This window comes from Gossypium arboreum, chromosome 9 (genome assembly GCF_025698485.1).
Source record: "Gossypium arboreum isolate Shixiya-1 chromosome 9, ASM2569848v2, whole genome shotgun sequence".
NCBI classification, from domain to species: domain Eukaryota; kingdom Viridiplantae; phylum Streptophyta; class Magnoliopsida; order Malvales; family Malvaceae; genus Gossypium; species Gossypium arboreum.
In genome coordinates, this window is record NC_069078.1 from 76847729 (window position 1) to 76872568 (window position 24840).

Below are 24840 nucleotides of genomic sequence, written 5' to 3' on the forward strand. Positions count from 1 at the left end.
ATGGCTTTCTTTTCTTTCTTTTTTTTCTAATACTTATTTCCTATTATAAAACCATGTAGTCATTATAATATTAATACAAAATGCATATTTTTTGTATCCCATACCATCATGGCCGCCACTTCCTCTAGAGTGGGGAATTTGACATGCAAGTACAATTATTTTGCAACATGCACAAATAGGCCACTTACATTTGCCTAGCACATTTCTAAATTTTCTCACATAAGTCCTATTTAATAAAATTCACTCACAATTAACAAAATTCAAACATGAAATTTTCACACATGCATATGTACATATAATGAGCATCAAATATGACAGCTAATTATTTTTATGACTCGGTCTTGTGGTCCCGAAACCACTTTTCGACTAGGGTCAAATTAGGGGTGTCACAGAACCTACCGTGTCGATTTCCAAGGGAGGTAAAGGAGGCGGATACATATCTGGTGGAAGGTTCGGCAATGGAGATTCATTCTGAAGAACATTAAGAACTTGTTCTGCAGTAGGCATTTCACTGTGATTAGGATTTGTACACCATAACCCCACAGTTAACAAGCATCTCATTTCATTTACATCGAAATTCTCTAACCTTGCATCAGCGGCCTCCACCACAATACCACCAAGGTATAGCTGCCACACCACCCTTACCAATGCACCATTTCGAGGCCTTCTCCCACGGCAAATTTCCAAGGCTACAATCCCAAAGCAATACATGTCTGTTTCTTTGCGAGCTCTTTGTTCTTGCATATATTCCGGTGCTAAGTATACAGGTGTTCCCACAACCATTGTTGTTTGAGTCCTTTCTCCTCGGTCCACGAGTTTCGAAACTCCGAAATCACAGAGCTTAGTCGTGAAATCCAGGTCTAGCAACACATTATCTGATTTGATATCTCTATGGAGAACACACTGCTCTTCACCTTTATGAAGATACTGAAGAGCTGATGCCAAGCCTATAGCTATTTTATACCTTACATGCCAAGAGAGTGTTGGTTTTTCGCCATGAAGATGGCTCTCAAGGCTGCCGTTTGGCATGTATTGATACACAAGTAACAATTGGCTTTTTTCATGACACCAACCGATTAACCTTACCAAGTTTTCATGTTTTAAACGACTTATTACATTAAGTTCGTTGATAAAAAAACTCTCGGACTTGGCAAATATTCTTTTTATTGCAACTATGCTATGATCATCCAATTTTCCTTTATAAACATGCGCGGACCCTCCTTGGCCCAACCTTTTGTTTTCTGCAAATCCATTGGTAGCTTCATATAGTTGTTGGTACCCAAATCTTATCTGTATACCTCCTCCATCAAAATGTGTTCCATTTTTCAGCCGTAGGCAACCTTTAATGCCCCCTTTCTGCAGCAGGAACCAAACTGTTAATAGGCCAAGCAACAACACGACTGCACAAACTGGAACAAGAACAATCACATATGTTCTTGTGCTCTTTTTTTTACTAGGCTTTGGTTGCTTGGTTTCCAAATTCGAGGTGAATTTCCATGATTTAATGGTATTGTACTCTGCCAACTGGCCTGTTTCGGCTGAAAATCCAATTTTAACCCACTGCGGGAGAGTTTTCATCAGATCGATCACATAAGAAAGAGAAGAATTACCCATAAAAATAGGGTTTTCATCATATGTCCAGAACACACTCAGGTTTTTGGTAATGGCATTGTAAGTAATCCAAGCGTTCGCCAATTTCCCACTGTTTGAACCAGCATTCCATGGGACATAAACAGCTGACGCCATGGAGTTGTTATTGATCCTGTAGCGACGTAAAAATTTCTTATTTTGGTCACTAATTGAGGCGATTTATTGGAAATTTAAAAATCAACTTTCGATTTTATTAAAAAAGGGAGTCGCCACCGATCTTTTTTCCTAGGTGTGATCGGACACCTAATAAATCCTCTTTTTCGAAAGAAAATTTATTTTTTAAACAAAAAGAAGGCCGCGTTTAGGTCTACGTTTAAAGCCAGAGAAAAAAATAGGGTTCGGGAGTCGGTTACGTACGAGGAAGTTATTAGCACCCTCGCGACGTCCAAAATTGGTATCTTATTAAACTTGTGTTGTCTTGATTTTCAAAAGTACAAATTCAATCTGACATTTACTCGTGATCCAATTGAAAAATGAGAATTTTTAGTTTTCGATTTTTTAGAAAGGGTGTCCCGTTTTTAACACGAGCCGATGAATTTCACCCAACATAGCGATGAAATCGATGGCTTAATGTTAAATCGGTACATTGCCTTATTTTTGAAATTAATTAAAACATGAGAAAAAAATATTCCTAAAGTGAGAAATTAAAAATAGATAAACGATACAAAAAAAAGATATCATTAATGAAAAATATTAACATGGAATACTAGAATATTAGAATAACAATAATAACGATATTTACAAAAAAATAAAAACAAATCATGTACTAATAATAAAATAGGAAAAATGATATATTTGGTAATAATAATATAAAATAATAATATGTACATAAAAATACATATATATATATCGCATATAATAAATATATGTAATAATAATAATAATATCTACAATAAAAGAAAATATTAGGAAGCGTACATAAAAATATATACATAAAATTTTTTTACAACAATAATATAAAATAATGATATGTACAAAATATATATATATATATATGTACATAATATAGTTATAAAATATATATATTAAATTGAATAAAAGGGTAAGAATATACGAAGCCCCAATGTTATGGATTCTTGAAATTAATCTCTTTTCTTTTCGGGCTGTTGAAATGGGCCTTTGTTGGTGATCTTCACCGAATCAGATTGTCGCAAATAGAGTCAGGTTGACCCGACCATTTTAAAATTTAATATTTTTTATTATTGTAGTTTTTTTAGACCAATTTTTGTTTAGCCCAATTACAAATAAAATCTACATAAAAGATACAAAATTTAAATTACTTCAACCCAAAACAAACTAACCTCAGCCCACTAACTTAATAATCCAACACTACCAACCCAACCCACTAACTTAACATATCACCCAACCCACTAATTAACCCAAACTAAATTTAACCCATCAAACCTTACATAAATCAACCCATTAACTAAAATATTTCTTTTTTTTTTAATACTAAACCCCCCCAAAACAAACAAGTTCCAGCAGCAAACAAAGAAAATCCAAACTTCAAGCTGCCTATTCTCCCTCTCCTTCCACCTTGCGCGTCACTAGCAGCCACCGTATGCACCACAAAAAATCAGGCTATGGGTAGTTGAGGTTTGGGTTTTGGGGTGGCTGATAATCGATTGGCTCGGGTATTTAGAGTGGGTTTCGGTTTGGGAGCTTGGTTGTGGTGTTAATGGTGGTTAGTCCTTGGTTGCTTGGTTGCTTGCCAGATATTGGAGTTTTTTCTTGCTTAGATTACTGAATGTTCCTTTTTTGTTGTTTTTTTTTTGCTAGAAAATTTTTTTGCTGAATTTTTTTTTTTTGCTCTTTTTTCTCAAATGGGAGAATCCTCCTCTTTTTTGTGTGGTTTTTTTTTTATTTCTCCCATTTTGCTTGTTTTTATGCTATTTGTAGGTAGTGGGTGAAGAAGGAGCAGCCACCCATGTTTGTGGCCTGAAAATCTGGGAAGTGGGTACCCCAAATCACGTAATCTATCTGAAGGACCAAATCACAAATGCAGCAAAACTTCTGGGGCTAAATGTAATTTTTAGAAAATTTAGGGTTAAATGCAATTTAAGGAAAGTTTAGGGTCTAAGTGAAATTTAAAGAAAGTTTAAGGGTCAAAATGAAATTTAGGAAAAATTTAGGGGTCAAAATGCAATTTTTATTTTTTGAAATTTTTTTATTTTTATTTTTTTAAAATTTTGAAAATTAAACAACAAACTCTAGTCGGACAAAAATTTAGTGTTTATGATTGCCCTCTTTGCTCATCTCGTGAAGCGAGGGGCGGTGCAAAGACTTAAAAGCACTAAATTTTGTTCGATTGTCCAATCTTCATTCTTTATTGAAAACAAAAAAATTGAAAATAGCTCAGGATGCGACCAAGTTCAACTCACCTCTCGAATTATGAGTTGATCTTTTGAAAAAGCAAAAATTGAAAATACCTCGGTGTGACTGAGGCTTAACTCACCTCTCGCAATATGAGTTGATTTTTTGAAAGGCGAAATTGAAAATACCTCAATGTGTCTTGAGGCTCAACTCATTTCTCGCAATATGAGTTGACTTTTTTTTAAAAAAAAAAAGGAATTGAAATTACCTCAGCGTGTCCCGAGGCTCAACTCACCTCTCGTAATATGAATTGATTTTTGAAAAACATAAATTGAAAAACGGAAATCGAAAATACCTCAACGTGTCCTGAGGCTCAATTCACCTCTCGCAATATGAGTTGATTTTTGAAAAATATAGATTGGAAAAAACAGAAATTGAAAATACCTCAGCGTGTCCTAAGGCTCAACTCACCTCTCGCAATATGAGTTGATTTAAAAACAGTCATTAAGAATAGAAATTAAAAATACCTCAGCGTGTCCTGAGGCTCAACTCACCTCTCATAATATGAATTGATTTTTGCAAAATATAAATTGAAAAACATAAATTGAAATTACCTCAACGTGTCCTAAGGCTCAACTCACCTCTCGCAATATAAGTCGACTTTTTTTTTGACAAACAGTAATTGAAAATACCTCGGCGTGCCCCGAGGCTCAACTCACTTCTCGCAATATGAGTTGAATTTTGAAAACAGAAAAAACATCAAAATACTAAATCCTTTCATCTGGTGGGATTCAGGTGTCTTTTCCTTTGATTCAGTACAGCTATCATCACACCCTCTTGTTCTACTGGAGTACCTGTATATGTCATGCATGATGTCATCATGATATGCACATGTTTATCTTAAATGCCTTTATGCCTACATGATTATGCTATGCGCCTTAGGCATATTTGTCGTATGTCTTTTTTCCTCACGATTTTTTAGGGTCTGTATTCGTTGCTTCGATTCTCGACCTTCTCTTCAAACCTCGTACTCGTCTCCAAGCTTCACGAGTAATCAACATTTCTCAAATATCACCCTTTTGCCCCTAGTTGAACTTTGTCCTTGCTTTGAGGCTCTTGTACTTATCAAATTCTTATCCGGGTAATGCTTAACACTTCTTGTGTTTAGAGTATGTCATTTCACTATTTATCATGTAAATGAACCACATAATGAGATGCATGAAAATGGTTAGGTAGGGACAAAAGGATACCTCACATTTATTCATTTCAAATGTAGCAAACAAAGAAAGTTAATCAACGATAGTAAAAAAAAGTGTCATAAAGAGAAAGGGGATCACATTAAAACAAATACAAATGCTCTAGATATTCAACGTATGAACTCTTCCACGTTCCTCAATCAAGAATCTTTTAGAGCATGGCTTTCTTGCCTAAGAGATTTCGAGTTTTCAAAATTGCTTCAAATACTGTAGTCTCTCTATTTGACCCATCGTTCAAAACGCTTTGCTTTTTAAGCCAGTGCTTGCTTCATTAGAACGCCCTTTCGGGTTTTCATCCTAATCTTTTGTGTTAATCAAGACGCCCTTTTTGGGTTTTCACCTTGATCCCTTTCTCTTTTTCTTTTTTTCTTTTTTTTTTAGGCATAATACTTCTTCACAGCATCTGAATTCACTAGATTAGGTAACTCCTTCCCATCCATTTCAGTGAGAATCAAAGCTCCGCCCGAGAATGCCTTCTTTACGACGTATGGTCCTTCCCAATTTGGTGCCCATTTTCCTCGTAAGTCCTTCTGTATTGGGAGAATCTTTCTCAACACGAGTTCTCCTTCGTGGAATTCTCTTGGTCGTACCTTCTTGTCATGAGCATCGATCATTCTCTTTTGGTACATCTGCCCGTGACAAATTGCCTTTAAACGTTTTTCTTCGATGAGGTTTAACTGGTCATATCGAGCTCGAACCCATTCTGCTTCTTCTAATTTCGACTCCATTAAGATTCGTAACGAGGGGATCTCAACTTCGATGGGTAACACAGCTTCTATTCCATAGACCAGAGAGAAATGAGTTGCTCCCTTAGATGTCCGTACAGATATGCGATATGCATACAAAGCAAATGGTAATTTCTCGTGCCAGTCTTTATACGTCTCGGTCATTTTCCCAATAATCTTCTTAATATTCTTGTTGGCTGCTTCAACAGCTCCGTTCATCTTTGGGCGATAGGGCGAAGAGTTATGATGCTTTATTTGGAATCGCTCACACACTTCTTTCATCATCTTGTTGTTCAAATTCAAGGTGTTATCTGAAATGATTCTTTCAGGCAAACCATATCGACAAATGATTTTCTTTTTCAAAAACCTGCAAACTGCAGTCTTAGTCACATTGGCAAACGATGCGGCTTCTATCCATTTTGTGAAGTAATCAACAACCACAAAAATGAATCGGTGTCCATTAGAAGCTTTTGGGGAAATTGGCCCTATAACATCCATGCCCCACATAGAAAAAGGTCACGGAGAAGTCATGACGTGAAGGGGCAAATGGGCTACATGAATTTTATCACCATAAATTTGACATTTGTGGCATTTTCGTGTGAAATTAATGCAGTCACTTTCTATCGTCAGCCAGTAATAACTGAGTCTCATAATATTCCTGGCTATAGTGAAACCATTGGCATGTGTCCCGCAAATTCCCTCATGGACATCTTCAAGTATTTTTCTAGCTTCAACAGCATCTACGCATCTCAAGAGTACCTGATCTTTTCCTCTTTTGTACAGGATGTCCCCATCAAGAACGAATCCCGCTGCCATTCTTCTGATTGTTCTTTTGTCATTCTCATTTGCTTGCTCGGGATACCTTTGATTCTTGATGTATTTAAGATATCATGAAACCATGGCCGTCCATCTGGCTCTTTTTCAATGCTGAAACAATGTGCAGGGACTTCATATATGCTCATTTGAAGAGGCATTATTTCTGTTTCTCTGTTTGCTTTAAACATTGAAGCCAAAGTGGCCAAGGCATTAGCTAACTGGTTTTCTTCTTGTGGGAAGTAATTAAAAGTTATTTCTTTGAATTCTTTAATCAACCCTGCCACGAGATCATTGTATTTAACTAATTTTGAATCCCTCACTTCCCAATCTCCATGAATTTGATAAATCACCAAGCTGAGTCTCCGTATACCTCTAAAGTTTGGATGTTTCGTTCAATTGCTGCACGAAGTCCCATGATACAGGCCTCATATTCCGCTATGTTATTGGTACAGAAGAAATTCAACCTGGCAGTGAACGGATAATGGTTTCCTTCTGGTGATACTAAGACTGCTCCAATCCCATGCCCAAATGCATTCGATGCACCATCAAAGCTCATCTTCCACGACTTTTCTTTTGATGACTCACATTCTTTTTCTGTAAGGCACATCAAGTATTCATCTGGGAAATCAAATCTCAATGGCTCGTATTGCTCCGTTGTTCGAGTTGCTAAGAAGTCAGCTATTGCGCTCCCTTTTATCGACTTTTGGTTCACATAGACGATATCATATTTGTAATGACCCGAATTTTACCGTTACCAAAAAAGTGTATTTTCGGGTCTCCGTTTCTGAAAAATGGATTCGTAAATATTTATTAAAAATATTTACGAAGTAAAATGAGTGGTCAATTAGAGTTTAATTAAGTGAATTTAATTTAATTAAGAGTAATTAAGTAAAAGGACCAAATTGAATAAAGTGTGAAAGTTAAATTATAGATTAAAAGAAAATAAAAAGGACTAAAAGGGCAATTATACAAAAAGTATAAATTGAGGCGGTTTATCGTGAAAAAATCTAAGATTTTTCTTTATGTTTAGTACATTATTATATTATATTATATTATATTATATTATATTATATTATATTATATATATAAACTAAAGAAGCAAATGAAAGGAAATAGAAAGCAGAATGAAACGAAGCAGAGAGCGGGGAGAAAAAGAAAGAAAGAAGGGAGAAAGGGAAAATTGAAGGTTTGAAGCTTTAAGCTTTAATAGGTAAGTCAATCAAGCCCTTTTACTTAATTTTGATGTTTTAGAAGTTTTAGAACAAAGTTTTGATGAAATTAAGTTGATATTTTGATAGTTATTAGATTTCTAGATATTGTCCATGTTAAATAAAATGATGAATTAAGGGCTAAATTGATAGAAATTCAAGTTAAAAATGATACAAGGATTGAATTGTAAAGTGATTCATAAGTTTTATGCTTTAAGGACTAAATTGAAAGAATTTCGAAATTATGGTTTTATGATGAAAAATAGATAATTATGTCTAATTTTGGTTAAAATTGAGTAGAAATAAAGTATGAATTAAGATAGAAAAGTAAGTGAATTTAGTTAGAATTAAATTGAAATTAAAGTAAATCAACATTTTGTACTAAGACTATTTTGGACAGCAGCAGTAGTCTAAGTTTGAAAAATCATCAAAAATTATAGAAATTGAATTAGAGGATGAATAAAATATGGAATTAAATATTATTGAGTCTAGTTTCTTATAATGAATTTTGTGAGACAAGGTCAGAATGAATTCGGGTTCCCCTATTTTGACTTTGGAAAATCGCCAAAAATTGAAGAAAAATAATTAGAGGCTTAAAGTTAAATGTTTAGAATCCCTAATGAGTCTATTTTCATAAGAAATAAACGGGAATATTATCCGAGTTCTTTCCTATGAGATAATTAATTTTTAGTGAAGAAGGGACTAAACTGTCGAACAATGCAGAATAGGGGTGAATTTGAAGAATAAAGCTGTACTTAATGGCTAAACCAAAATTCTGAAAATTTTATTGTAAGAAGATTTGTGAGTCTAGTTTTAGGAAAAATTAGTGGATCTTAATTTAGAATTCTGTAACTCAAGATATGAATTAGTAATGTATTAATGATTATGAATTGTATTAATTTAAGTAGTCAATGTGGTATGGAAATCTCGGCTAAGAAAGGACAAGACAAAGTCAACGAGAGTTAGCTCGAAAATTACGGTTTGTATTTCTATAATCTGAACTTAGTTATTATTTGTTATATTTATATACATATGGCAATTGTTAGCGTTAGAATTATGATGTTTTACAATTGGAGCGGATTGATTTTGGTATGCGATGAATTTATTGAATTTATATTGATTGAAATTATTTTGATTGAAATTATTTTGATTGAATTTATATTGATTGAATTATATAATATATATGATTTATGTAGAAATTTGAATATTGAATGAATATTATATTGAAAAATATATTGATTGGAAATATGAGGAATTTGATATGAATATATGAGATTGTGATATTTGAATATTTGATATTGAAAAGTGAATTGAATTGTATTGAATTATGAATTAATGTGAATAATTGAAATATATTGTTGAATTGAATGAAATTGTATGGATTGTGAAAATGGGTGAATATATGTGATTATCGAATGGTATATTGATGAAGGAATTATTAAATTGAGAAAGTGAATGAAATACCCTATTAACTAGTCGAAATTTGAGTCGGATATAATTGACATGCCATAGGATCCGGAAGTGTACGGATTTGCCGGCTTTATCGATCAGGCACTTTATGTGTCGTATTTCGAGCACCTCGTGTGTCGTATCGGGCACCTCGTGTGTCGTTTAGGCACTTTATGTGTCGATATCTTGATCTGGTACTATGTACTGTTTTAGGCACAATGTGCCGTACTGGTGTGTTTGGGTTGGAATCCGTGTATCCGTCAAAGTTTGGGTTTGTTAATAGGGGTAAATAAGTGAAAGATAAATCGAATAAATTTGATTGATCAAGCTATTGAAATGAAACGAGAAATTGAATTGAGAATTGAAAATTTAGATATGAAATTGAAAATATGAACCAAAGGTTCATGAAATGATTAGAGTTCGAATTGATGATATATGATGCCACTTGATGAATTGAAATGTGATTTGAGATATATGAATCGTATGTATATACTGAAAGCTATCGAGGATAGTAAGTTGATATGATATAAATGAAATTGATATTATTGAAATGAATTAAAATAGAATATGATTGATAAGTGTATAGCTGAATATAGTTTAATGATATTGAATTGTGAGTAAATTAAGGAAAGCTATATCGAGTAGTAAGTGAAAGAATGGAGTAAATAATAATGGATTTAGTTAAGAATTGAACAATTATGTTATTGTGTTTATTATATGATTTGTATAAAATTTATATGGTAAGTAGTTGAAATTTATCTATGAATAAATAATTGAATAATTGTAATTGTTATTATGATCTTAAGTATTTGTTATATTATTAATTGTTCGGATTATATAAATACCATTGAGTATACCATACTCAGCGACAGTTTGTTTCGTCTTGCGAGTTAAGTAAAGATAGTACGTTGAATCGGCATCCCAAGACGATCCCGAATTCATTAAGGTAAAGTATGTTAAGTATTGATAATGGCATGTACCGGGATGTTTAATGAGAGTCATTTAGGTTGTAAAAGTATTGATGAAATGAGTAAATTATGGTTGGTAGCGGTATGTAGTATGAATTTTGAAATTTACTAAAATTAGTAGTGATTCTAAATTAGTCCCGAATTGAATTTATTGTTCATATTGGACCGCGAGGGCCCATTAAAGGGACAACATCTTAAAACTAGGATGTGTGTGAATATTTATTTTAATTAATGACTGAAATTGGACTGTACTGACTGGTAATGTCTCGTAACCCTGTTTCGGTGACGGTATAGGGTTTGGGGACGTTACAATATTCTAATAGTAAGATCTGCCATCGTGCCATTCTTCCTGAGAGTTCAGGTGATTCCATCATGTACTTTATTGGGTCTAACTTTGAAATTAGCCATGTCGTATGATACAGCATATATTGCCTGAGTCTCCGAGCTACCAAAACCAGAGCGCAACAGTATTTTTCTATGGACGAATACTTTGCCTCATATTCAGTGAACTTTTTGCTGAGGTAGTAGATCGCATTTTCTTTCTTTCCGGACTCGTCATGTTGCCCCAGTATGCAACCCATTGAATTCTCGAACACAGTCAAATATAATATCAATGGTCTTCCCGGCATTGGTGGTACTAGCATTGGAGGACTAGACAAATACTGTTTTATCTTGTTAAAAGCCACTTGGCACTCCTCGTTCCATTCTCCGGGATTATGTTTTCGAAGGATTCGAAAGATTGGGTCGCATTGGTTGGTAAGTTGAGCGATAAATCGGGCGATGTAGTTTAATCTCCCTAAAAATCCTCTAACTTCCTTTTGCGTGCGCGGAGGTGGTAACTCTTGAATGGCTTTTATTTTATCTAGATCAACTTCAATACCTCTCTCGCTGACAATGAAGCCAAGCAATTTTCCTGAGGTAGCCCCAAACGTACATTTGGCCGGATTGAGCTTTAGCTGGAACTTTCTCAGTCTGTCGAACAACTTCTTCAGGCTCACTACATGTTCTTCTTCCCCTCGGGATTTAGCAATCATATCGTCGACATAGACCTCTATTTCTTTATGCATCATGTCATGGAATAACGTCACCATAGCCCTCTGATATGTTGCCCCAACATTCTTTAACCCAAATTGCATCACCTTATAGCAGAATGTTCCCCACATTCTTACAAAGGTAGTTTTCTCTATATCCTCAGGGGCTATCTTGATCTGATTATACCCCGAAAATCCATCCATGAAAGAAAACAATGAATGTTTTGCTGTGTTATCCACCAACGTATCAATGTGTGGTAAGGAAAAATTATCTTTGGGACTTACTCGATTCAGGTCACGATAATCCATGCACGTTCGTACTTTGCCGTTTTTCTTTGGTACCGGAACTATGTTGGCCACCCACTCTGGATATTTGGAGGCTTGTAGGAAGCCAGCATCAAATTGCTTCTTGACTTCCTCTTTTATTTTCAACAACATCTCAGGTATCATCCGTCTTAGCTTTTGTTGAATGGGTTTGCATTCTGGCCTTAATGGGAGTTTATGGACCACTAAATCTTCATCTAGCCCTGGCATGTCCTGATATGACCATGCGAATACATCTTTGTACTCACGGAGCAAAGCAATCAAATTAGACCTGGTGCCCCCTGAAATAGGGGTCCCAATCTTCACTTCTTGCTTCCTTTCTTCAGTTTCCAAGTTTATTGTTTCAACAGATTCTTGATGAGGCAAAATCTGTTTATCCTCTTGTTCCACAATTCTTAGCAAGTCAGGAGACGAGACATAGTCTTGACATTTTCTTGACGAATTCTCCTAAACAAACAGCCTTCTCAAAATCGATTTCAGGACTCGTAACGGGTTTGTTCATGCAATTGATATCTGAGCACCTGAAAGTTGAATGGAAAAGGAAACTATAGAGGGACATCTAAGTATTGAAACCAGCAAACTGAATGTTATGGTATGGCATGAGGAAAATGTAAAGATAGGCTATGAAATCATTGTGGAATTAGTGATAATGCGAAAAATTGTGACAAAATGCATCTTCATTGATATTCATTTAAATGATAAAGAGCGAATGCAAGCTCTTACAAAAGAATTCTATTATATCTAAGGACATAACAGAATGTTAATGTTTGAGCATTACTCTGAAGACTTATAAACTACAAAAAGATCCTCGGCAGTCTAATTGTTCAACATGAAACCCGGGGGACAAGGGCGTATCTTTGAGACGTCTTTACTCGCGTCAGCTCTTTTGTCAATGACATTTATACTGATATTCTGAAAACCCTTTTCGATCATTAACATTGTTCTTTGTGCACTATATTGGCCTGAGTATATCATTCCCGCAGACGTAAATGTTCTTGACAAATGAGGGAATTCCATGGGCTCCCATTCTGGTTCTCGGCCTAATGTTCTTGCGATCCTTCTTTCCTGATCTTTCTTCCACTACTTTCTTCTTTGACGCATGTTTGGCTGGAACCCTAAACCGTATCGAGCCTTGTGGTGTACTGGCTTTAGAGCCCTGACTATTCCTTGCAGATATCTTCCTAAACCTCTTCTCGCTCGAGCTCCCCTTCCTATAGTCAACTTAACACCCATTCTAGTATTTCTCGACAGTTTTGGCACCAGAATTCTGTTTCCCTCGGCAAAAAAAGTGGCATTGATGAATTCAAGGGATCGGAAGGAGCATTCCACTGCGTCCTTGCTTACTTCAATGTATGGCGCATCAGCAGAGATAGATGCGACAATGTCTTCTTCTTCCTCGACAGTGACCAAACAGCTATCCATGATAAATTTCACCTTTTGATGGAGGGATGATGGGACCGCTCCAGCGGAATGGATCCAGGGTTTTCCTAAAAGGTAGTTATATGAGGGTGTAATGTCCATGACTTGGAACTCGACATCATATATGTAGGGACCCACTTCCAGAAGGATCTCAATCTTCCCCATGACTTCACGTCTTGTCCCATCGAATGCCCTTACCGTGGAATTACAAGGCCTTAAATAAGACAAATCCATCGGAATTCTGGAAAGTGTGGTCAAAGGCATGACGTTGAGTGCCGACCTATTATCGATGAGCACGTTCGGTATTATGTAGCCCTTGCAGCGAGTCATAATATGCAGTGCTTTCACTAAGCCTCTACCATTGGGTGGTATTTCATCATCACTAAAAGAGATGAAATTATCCGCATTCAAGTTGTTCACCCATCTTTCAAGCTTCTCCACGGATATATTGTTTGCCACATAAGTTTGATTTAACACTTTCAGCAAAGCGTTCTGGTGTGGCTCCGAATTTAACAGCAGGGATAAAACTGAGATTCGTGCTGGTTGCTTATTCAATTGTTCCACCACATTGTATTCACTGTGCTTGATAAATTTCAAGAACTCCTGTGCTTCCTCTTCATCCACAGGCTTTTTAGTCTCTTGCACGGGTGGAATTTCTTGCTCGACTTCGGCCTCATGCATCACTCCTTTCCCTTTTTGCTTTCAGTCACTGTTCTTCTTCACTGGTTCGACCTCTTTCGAATAACATCTTCCACTTCGGGTAAAATGACCTACCTCTCCTACATCTCCAATTATGGCTTTGAGTTTTTCATCTTCAGGTATGACGATATTGACGTCGTACTTCCATGGTACGACTTTGTCGTCCTTGTACGGAAAATGAGACGGTACTTCGATTATTATTTTTGGTTTCACCGGCTCTTTCATCGGGTCGTAATAAATTACTAATGGTCGATTAGCGCTATAAGGAGGACCTGATGACTGGCTGTCAGAGGCGCATATTTCTCTTTCGTTGGCCTCTTTCCTCTTGTTAAGGACCTTGATTTCCTTATTATCCATCCGGTCTTGAAGCAACCTTTTAAAATCCTTACATGACTGAATGTCATGTCCTACAATTCCATGGAAATTGAAAAAACTTTGACCTTCTTCTCCAAGAATTCTATCGGGGTGATAAAGCAATCTTTTCTTAACTAGTACCTCCCAGATTTTCTGCAGAGGCGTCCTTATTTTCAAAACACATCTTCTGACTTTCCATTCGTTCTCTTTCCCCACTGTGCTCACATTTCCTTCGGTATGGTTAGGGAACAGGTTCCCAGTTGCGTTACTGGCACTATCGAATCGTAGGATACCCGCGTCAATAAGTCCTTGAACTCTCCTTTTAAAGGCTAGGCAATTCTCCGTGGAATGCCCCTGGTTCCCCGTGTGGTATGCACAGCTAGCGTTTGGATCGTACCACTTTGGGTATGGAGGTTTAAGGGGTGCCATGTAATGGGGAGAAATTAGCTGTTTCTCCAAACGTTTTGGGTATAATTCCCCATACGAGACAGGGATGAGAGTAAATTATGGTCTTTCGGAATTAGGCCTTGCTGGTCTTAGTTCATTTCTGGGCTGGCTTTGAGTGGGTACCGTGTTTTGTGGGAATGTGGTGACGGGTTTTTGGTTGTTCGTGATGTATATGGGATAGGAAAGAGGTGGTGCTTGGTAGTAAGGGGTTTGAGGGGGATAATAGAAATTTGGAGGAGGATAATTTCGAGGTCGGGGTTGGTTTGGATATGGATTAGGGGTATAACAACTTCACATTCCCACCATATGGGCTTCTGGTTCTTTCTTCTTCATGGGCGCTACCCTTCTTGAACTTTCTTGACCTTCCATTCTACCGCTCTTGACGGCATTCTCTATAAGCTCACCGGATATTAATATATCCGCAAAGTCCTTCGTGGCACTTCCCACTAATTTGTCATAAAACGGTGCTTTCAAAATATTGATGAAGAGAACGGTTATCTCCGTTTTTGTTAGTGGGGGTTCCACTTGGGCTGAGACGTCCCTCCATCTCTGCGCATACTGTCTAAAAGTTTCCGACGGCTTTTTCTCCATCATTTGCAAAGTCATCCGGTCTGGCACCATATCCGATACATGCTTGTATTGCTCACAGAATGCTGATGCCAAGTCCTTCCAAGATTGGATCTTTTCCCTACTAAGCTGGTTATACCACCGAAGAGCCGATCCTACTAGACTATCTTGAAAGCAATGTATAAGTAGTTTATCTTCGTTCACGTAACCCGTCATTTTTTGGCAAAACATTACAAGATGCGCTTTTGGACATCTTGTCTCATCGTACTTTTCAAAATCAGGCACCTTGAACTTCGGAGGCAGAACCAGATCGGGCACTAAGCTGAGTTCTTTGGCGCTCAATGCAGAGAAGGCTTCAGTACCTTCTATCGCCTTGAGCCTTTCTTTTAAGCTCCTATATTTGTCCTGAACATCATGATCATTCATTTTCAACCTAGCTATCTCTGCTGGATCGTCCAAATCTGGAACGAGTAGATCAGCAGGACTAGCTCATGGGTTTGATACGAATACTCCTTGCCCTATGTGAGTAGGTGGCACCGCTTGTTGCTCCAGGTCTGTGGGTTCCCCTTGGGTGTACCCTCTTTTTGTTGCGTGGGCATGCAACGGAGTCAATCCTGAGGGATAGAGCGGATCTTGACTGTGATTAACTCTTGACCGAGGTTCCTCAATGTCAGGGCTCTGCATGGGTCCCTTTCCTTTAACTAAAGCTGACATCATTTCCATCATTTTGGCCATTTGGTCCCTTTGTTCGAGTAATTCTTCTCGAGATCTCACCATTAAATCTCTTGTCTCTTGCTGCGACTTGGCCAACTGCTCTTGTAATTCCCTCTGAAGTCTTTCCATCCTTTCAATTCTTTCATTAAATTCAGCCTCCATTGCCCTAACTTGTCGACGCGTTCTATACGAATGACGTGGTTCCAGTCTCGTGGTATTACAACTGCGAATTGTATGTTTTAACCTCAGTGAAGGATTATAGGATATGCAATGAATGAATGAATGAATGCATAAATGTCAAATAAATATTAATCATGAAAGAAATACAAGAAGTTGGTGTTGATTTTAAGATAGCCCCTATTTTAGGCATTCTATTCATCAAAAGAGTTCATTACAAAATATTTTGCCGTTTTCGATTTAGCTATTACACAAACTTCCTAGCTATATCGCCGTATTTCTTTACTCGCGCTAAGAACTCTGATATATTTGATTTTTGACTTGGAAGGAATTGGCAAATAAGAATTTCAGCTTCTTCCGATAATTGCACCACGTGCATGGCTACCCCACGAACTTCATTGATCAAATAGCTAAGTTGCATTTCTTTTTCTTGGAGGCCCTCTTCGCAAGCACGAACGTCTCTATCATACTGACTATCTTTTTCTTCCAAAGCCTTCAAGAAAGTATCTAGCTGTTGTTGACGATCTTGCAGCATACCTTCTAACTCTCTTATCCTTTCTTTTAGTTCTTGACGTTTAGATCGACTAGTCATTACCTCGACAGACACAGCTTCATATTCGGCGTTCTTCTTTCTCAATTCTATCATAGCTCGCGCAGCCTTTTCTTCCTCTTTCTTCGCTTTTCTTTTCCAAAATTCCATCCCGCCTTTAATGTTGCTTATCTCTTCTTTCCATTCTATCGACGACTTGCCCAAATTTCACTATTTTTATTGTGCCTCTTAACTTTTTATTTTCCAGATGGAGGTCCCTTAAGTCATTTCTCGCGACTTCAACTTCTTTTTGCACTTTCTCGGTTCTGGATCTTTCAAACTGAATGTCGATCTTCAATTGGTAGTTTTCCTCTTGAAGAGCACTAAGGTCTCGAGACATCTTGGCCTTTTTTCATTCAAATTCTTGTCTTGCCATTTCTAGCTCAGACGGCATTTCCTCCGAGAAAGGATTCTGGACGGTGTAGTTTATTGATGAGATTTGCTGATTGTTTACCCGTTGCTTTCTCCATATGTCGTAATCTTGGGTGAGAGTGTTAGCGTATAAAGCTAATTCCATGAGATGAATTATTTTCCAAGACTTTGCGATAGCTCGAACCCTCTTCCTATATCCCTCGCCAGCAAAAGCAAACTCAGACTGTGCTAATCCTCCAGTGGCAGGTATGAATTGTCGCGAAGAAAATTGCCTTTGGACCATTAACGGAGCATATCCAACTCCTCCCTATAACCCGAGTAGTGGCACCCAATCTTGATCTCCGACCTTGTATAGTAGAATTGACGGGCGTATCCACGGGGCTCTCCAAGTTACGTCATCGGCACAAAGATTCTGAAAGACTGAGACCCAGTGTTGTTCAGTGACCTCCTTCGGCCATTCTTTCTTAAGATAAGCTTCTAACGGGGAGAATGTTTTAGAAAACATATGGAACAGTGTACGCTCTACTTTCCAGAAGTGGCTCAGAATCCAAACATTGAGTAACTGCGCGCATCCGATAAAACGACCTTCCCCTTTCTTCCTACAGCTACTTATTGATCTGAAGGTTTCGGTCAGGATAGTTGGGACGGGGTTGATTTCTTGTTTTAACCTTTCGAAGAAATCTACCACCGCAACTTCTATGTGTCCAAGGACCTTCGGGAAATGATCAAACCGTAAATGGCCAGAGCGAATAAATTTACCCTTTTCAACATATCGGGATGGTTCAGAACCAAGTCTCGTAGGGAAGACCATGGAATGCAAATAGTTTCATTCTTCTTCTTTATCTGTTTTTCGGCCCACGCATCAGTCATGTCTGTCAATCTCACTAACTTTTTCTTGAAGGTCATTGGCTTAGGTTCTTTCACATATATCTTATAAGGTTGTACGTTTTCGACACGAAGCAAAGCAACATACTCTTCTATAGTCGGGGTCATGTCTTCCTATTGAAAGTAAAACATTGGTAGGCCGGATCCCAAAATCTGACCATGGCTTGGATCAATCGTTCGTCTACGTTGACAGTAATCAAGTTGGCTATGTCCCCATATCTTTCAGTGAAGATACCCCTAGTGTCCAAGTCCCACCGATTCCAAACCCGAACCAAATCTTCAAGGTTATTACGCGAACATTCACGATTCGTGCTCGGGCAAATTGGCAATACATCCCTCTACTAGACTATCCCCTCTTTCTTTCTGAGTCTTTAGAGACCAGTCTCGAACCGCGACATTCCTCTCGGTTGTTTGTATAATTGACTCTTCCATTAGAAACCCGTTTTTTGGCAACCGATCTCTAGTCAACACCTTACTAATATAATGCCTATAATGCATTATGGAAAAAAAATAAGGCAAAGACAAACAACCTTGATTAGTAATTAAGTATAGGTAGAAAAACATGGAAAATTTAACAAATCGAACTACCCAAATCTAATTTATTAAACAGACCCAGTCCCCTTGTATAGAAAGTGAAGATACAAAAGATAAGAGGCGTTCCTCCCGTGCACTTATTTTGGTGACTACTAAACGGACGGAGGTTTGGCATGGCTCTAGTTAAATGGCTCGTACGGTTCACTATATGCGGTTTTGGTTCTAGATAGGTACTCGAATTGTCCGTACTGTCATCTGCTAAGATTAGTACGACGCTTCGGTCATAGCCCATCACAGGCTCATGAGTTTAATTCGAAGGGTTACATTTACTTATGCCTATGCGGAGGGGCAAGTTAACTCACGAAAGCATAAGTCATATGTAACCCGAAAGTATTCACTAGCTCTGACAGAGGGACGAGTTAACTCACGAAGGCGTAGCGTTTACTTTCACTTAAGCAGACGAGGCCGGGTAGAGAGCTCATGTTATGCAAAATGCAAGTGCACGGTGTGTGGGAGAAACTCACAAACCTTTACGTTTTATTTAAAAACTAGACCAAAACTAAAACCATAAAATTTAAAATTGAATAACAATCGGATAAAACAAGTTGGGAGAATATATACAACACTTCAAAAACCAATTTTGGGATCACGACTAAATATTAATTGAACAAGGAATTTTGAAAATTTTGATAACAGCGTTTAAGTGACTCGACTCTCAAAACCGACATCCCAAGAGAGTCGCCAATTGTAGCGACGTAAAAATTTCTTCTTTTGGTCACTAATTGAGGCGATTTATTGGAAAATTAAAAACCGACTTTTGATTTTATTAAAAAAGGGAGTCGCCACCGATCTTTTTTCCTAGGTGTGATCGGACACCTAATAAATCCTCTTTTTCGAAAGAAAATTTATTTTTTAAACAAAAAGAAGGTCGAGTTTAGGTCTACGTTTAAAGCCGGAGAAAAAATAGGGTTCGGAGTCGGATTCGCATACGAGGAAGGTATTAGCACCCTCGCGACGTCCAAAATTGGTATCTTATTAAACTTGTGTTGTCTTGATTTTCAAAAGTACAAATTCAATCTGACATTTACTCGTGATCCAATTGAAAAATGAGAATTTTTAGTTTTCGATTTTTTTAGAAAGGGTGTCCCGGTTTTAACACGAGCCGATAAATTTCACCCAACATAACGATGAAATCGATGGCTTAATGTTAAATCGGTACATTGCCTTATTTTTGAAATTAATTAAAACATGAGAAAAAATATTCCTAAAGTGAGAAATTAAAATAGATAAACGATACAAAAAAAGATATCATTAATGAAAAATATTAACATGGAATACTAGAATATTAGAATAACAATAATAACGATATTTACAAAAAAATAAAACAAATCATGTACTAATAATAAAATAGGAAAAATGATATATTTGGTAATAATAATATAAAATAATAATATGTACATAAAAATACATATATATATATATATATATATCGCATATAATAAATATATGTAATAATAATAATAATATCTACAATAAAAGAAAATATTAGGAAGCGTACATAAAAATATATACATAAAATTTTTTTACAACAATAATATAAAATAATGATATGTACAAAATATATATATGTACATAATATAGTTATAAAATATATATATTAAATTGAATAGGTAAATAATAATAAAAGGGTAAGAATATACCGAAGCCCCAATGTTATGGATTACGAAATTGATCTCTTTTCTTCTCGGGCTGTTGAAATGGGCCTTTGTTGGTGATCTTCAACGGATCAGATTGCCGCAAATAGAGTCAGGTTGACCCGACCATTTTAAAATTTAATATTTTTTATTATTGTAGTTTTTTTAGACCAATTTTTGTTTAGCCCAATTACAAATAAAATCTACATAAAAGATACAAAATTTAAATTACTTCAACCCAACACAAACCAACCTCAGCCCACTAACTTAATAATCCAACACAACCAACCCAACCCACTAACTTAACATATCACCCAACCCACTAATTAACCCAAACTAAATTTAACCCATCAAACCTTATATAAACCAACCCATTAACTAAAATATTTCTTTTTTTTTTAATACTAACCCCCCCCCAAAACAAACAAGTTCCAGTAGCAAACAAAGAAAATCCAAACTTCAAGCTGCCTATTCTCCCTCTCCTTCCACCGTGTGCGTCACCAGCAGCCATCGTATGCACCACATGAAATCAGGCTACGGGTAGTTGAGGTTTGGGTTTTGGGGTGGCTGATAATCGATTGGCTCGAGTATTTAGAGTGAGTTTCGGTTTGGGAGCTTGGTTGTGGTGTTAATGGTGGTTAGTCCTTGGTTGCTTGGTTGCTTGCCGGATATTGGAGTTTTTTCTTGCTTAGATTGCTGAATGTTCCTTTTTTGTTGTTTTTTTTTGCTGAAAATTTTTTTTGCTGAATTTGTTCTTTTGCTCTTTTTTCTCAAATGGGAGAATCCTCCTCTTTTTTGTGTGGTTTTTTTTTTTTATTTCTCCCATTTTACTTGTTTTTATGGTATTTGCAGGTAGTGGGTGAAGAAGGAGCAACCACCCATGTTTGTGGCTTGAAAATCTGGGAAGTGGGTGCCCCAAATCACATAATCTGTCTGAAGGACCAAATCACAAATACAGCAAAACTTCTGGGGCTAAATGTAATTTTTAGAAAATTTAGGGTTAAAATGCAATTTAAGGAAAGTTTAGGGGTCTAAGTGAAATTTAAAGAAAGTTTAAGGGTCAAAATGAAATTTAAGAAAAGTTTAGGGGTCAAAATGCAATTTTTATTTTTTGAAATTTTTTTATTTTTATTTTTTTAAAATTTTGAAAATTAAACAACAAACTCTAGTCGGACAAAAATTTAGTGTTTACAGATCCCAACATGTTCCGTTGGTGGATCCCAATCTCCATTAGAATAGCTGTCAAACTCAACCGTGATAATCTGAGTTCGGGAGGTGCCAGTCGCAGTGGAGCTATTCAATAACCTAAGATACCCACCGGCTGAATTGGGTGGTATTTGATAGTCCACAGGAGCAAGAAAAAATGCAAATCCATTGCCGTAGTTACTCGCATTTCTAGTGTTGATGGTAAAGGAGAAGTGGGTAGTGAAGTCTGTAAGCGAGAAGGTAGAGGAATCCCATATGCGAATAGGCTCCGTGTACATTGCCCAACCAACACGGCATAAATATTCTACGATGTTGAGTTCTAGATTTCCAAGTGAAGGGTGGGCGTCACCTTCGTACGCTATGTTATTTGTTGTAGTATCGAACCTAGTTATATCAAAAGATACTGGACGAGCAAATGGAAGAAAAAGTTGGACGAAGATGAGAAGAAAAAAGCAATGAGCATTAAGATGGTGAAGACGACAACTTGCAGACATGGTTTGGATGTAGTGTTGTTCTTCTTCGTACCTGCAGACTGGGTTCAGATATAAATAGAGATTAATAGAATCTGTTTGGAATAGTGTTACAAGGAAACTAGCGGCCAGCGTTGTCCTTTACGATGTCAGAGATGAATGAACTGTTGAAACAATGCAGCGATAGAGGCGATATCTTCTTGGAAATTCAAACACAGGAGAAACAGTTTCCTCGTAGAACAATGATAATGTTTCTTTCTCCTTAATGGTAAATGACATAAAATTATATATGTATCCAACCAAAATTCATTGTATGCCTAAATATTTTACCTTTTTTTAACTTTACTAACATTTCATCCACGTTAACATTTAATTAATTATCATTTAAAAAAATTAAAAAGATTACAAGAAGTCACTTTTAAGAAATTAAAAATCATTAAAAGTATTAAAAGAAATTTTTTATTTTTAAATTTTAAAAACAATTAAATATTGGTGTCAACAAAATAACAAACGCTAATCTTTTAATTCATTTTAGAACGATTTGAGAAAATAATGTAAGTTTAAAGGTTAAAGAGATAGAAAAATTAAATGGAGGATTAAAATGATATTTTTGTAAAATTAGAGGACCAAAAATTATTAAAATGTGTATATTTATTCATATTTTGAGTCATAATTTTTAAGTTGTTAAATATTTAAGTGATGATATATTAACAACTTGTATATAGAAATTTTATATATATCATACGTTGATGTTATATTTTAAATATATTCTTATTATTGGGGTTATGTTTATAATTATTGTTGTTGTGTTGTATATACTATCTCGAATTACATAACTAATTGGTAAAAGATTTTTTAGTTTCTTTTGATATTGATATTGAGTAAATTGATTATTCTAAAAGAAATTAAATTATTTAATCCTTACGAACTTTTAAAGTGATCAACTAAGGACAATTAATCATTATTAATATCTTGAATTAACAAATTTAGTTGTTTAAATGTGACAGACAAAATTTGTTGAATTTTTTAAAAAGAAAATTTGTTACTAGGCTTTGGTTGCTTGGTTTTGAAATTCGAAGTGAATTTCCATGATTTAATGGTGTTGCACTCCGTGAATTGGCCTGTACCTGCTGAAAAATTCAATTTTAACACACTGCGGGAGAGTTTTCATCAGATCGAACACATAAGAAAGAGAAGAGTTGCCCATAAAAACAGGGTTTTCATCATATGTCCAGAACACACTCAGGTTATTGTAAGTAATCCAAGCGTTAGCCAATTTCCTACTGTTTGAGCTAGCATCCCATGGGACATAAATAGCTGACGCTATCGAGTTGTCATTGATTACATTTTCCATTGGTGGATCCTAATCTCCATTAGGGGTGAGCAAAATCCGATTCGATTTAAAGAACTCGATAAAATTTTCAAATTTTGAATGAAATAGTTTGAGTTATTTGAGTTAATCAAGTTATTTGGATCCACTCGAATAAAAAAATAAGTTTTTCAGTTTAACTCGAATGTGAATTATACAATTCGAGTTATCCGAAAATCCGAATAAAAAAAGACAAAACTACGTCATTTTAATAAATGTTTACCTTTTCTAAAATTAAAAGTCAAAACCATTAAGTTAAAATGTAAAACTAGGTTATTTTGATAAATGTTACTAATTAAGTTAAAAGGCAAAATCATTAAATTGTTTATGTTGTTAAATAATTTTATACTTCGTTTACTAGTTAAATAATCAGTTCATGTAAGCGCAACATTGAGTACAAATAATAGGATTCGTTAACTCGACTCTACTTGAAATTTTTTGACTCGATTCGATTCGATCCGAAAAAAATTTAAATTGAGTTCGGTTGCTAAAATAGGATTCGTCAACTCGACTAACTCGAAATTTTTTGACTCGATCCGACTCGACTCAATCAAATACTCACCTCTAATCTCCGTTGGAATATCTGTCAAACTCAACTGTCATAATCTGAGTTCGGGACGTGCCAGCCCAAGTGGAGCTATTCCATAGCCCAAGATGCCCACCGGCTGAATTGGGCGGTATTTGATAGTCCACGGGAGCAAGGAAAAATGCAAAATCCATTGCCATAGATGCATTTATTGTTTTTTTTTTTTTAAGATTTTCATCTTAATTTTTTTGAAATATTATACTCGTCCTGGATTTGTATGCTCTTAAAAAAATGAGGCAAATTTATATACTTGATCACATGAAGCAGATGGTGCAATACAGCAGCAACAATATTGTAGGATATCCTTTACGTGGGAGTTTCCAGTCTCCAGTCTTCCTTAAAGCAGTCTTTTTTGAGAGATGGACAGAAAATTTTCCAACGCCGGAACACCATCCGGATTTTATGCTGGTGCTGATCAGGTCTAGTTTTCTATAGTCCCTTCTACACTTTCGTTTGTGACAATGGGCAACTCAAGGGGATTTTCTTTAGGTATAATCTAAATTCAAAAAGATGCAGAAATTCCAAGCTATGCTCTATCTCATCCGCCTTAAATAAATGCATAAACATTGATGCGTACATAAATTACCATGTAATGCTTGAATTTAGCTACGTAGCTGCCTGCTATAATACTCTACACATGGTTACTTCTCATGTTATAACTGGAAAAGTTAAGGCCGCTGCATCTACATGATATGAGATTGTAAAGATTTTTACTTGTATCCGTTGCAGGTATGGCATACTACATGCAGACATCATCAATTTAAAATGTCTTCAAAGTTGAATTTTATCAAAATATTTAGAATATTTTAGTTTTCTAGATAAGATAATCAATCACTCCGCTAACTATATAAACGTGTGGATAAAACAACCAGACAGCAGTAAAGTAGTGACTGAAAAGATCACCTTGAGATATGTACGTACTCTTTTCATGCATCATGGCCGATCAAGGATCATGCTGGTAAGCGTTCTAGTGTATGCATAGAATGAGCAAGTGGTTAGAGATAGTGATTTTCTGAAA

At 36.1% G+C, this 24840-nt stretch overlaps 1 protein-coding gene across 1 annotated transcript; it reads right to left on the reverse strand.

Moving 5' to 3' along the window:
- Positions 1 to 372: 372 nt before the first annotated feature.
- Positions 373 to 23221, reverse strand: LOC108455525 (L-type lectin-domain containing receptor kinase IX.1-like). Its single transcript, XM_017754073.1, has 4 exons — positions 22995 to 23221; positions 21394 to 21922; positions 17407 to 17411; positions 373 to 1762 (listed from the first exon to the last, which is right to left on the reverse strand). The coding sequence occupies exons 1-4, from the start codon at positions 23219 to 23221 to the stop codon at positions 373 to 375; spliced, it is 2151 nt and encodes a 716-aa protein (XP_017609562.1).
- Positions 23222 to 24840: the final 1619 nt, after the last annotated feature.

Bases quoted from the DNA above. Each gene is read 5' to 3' on its own strand.
- LOC108455525 (XM_017754073.1), bottom strand. From the start codon at position 23,221: ATGGAAAATGTAATCAATGACAACTCGATAGCGTCAGCTATTTATGTC. The intron at 21,923-22,994 runs GTACAGGCCAAT...CCCAGTCTGCAG, and splicing joins AAAATTGAATTTTTCAGCAG to GTACGAAGAAGAACAACACT.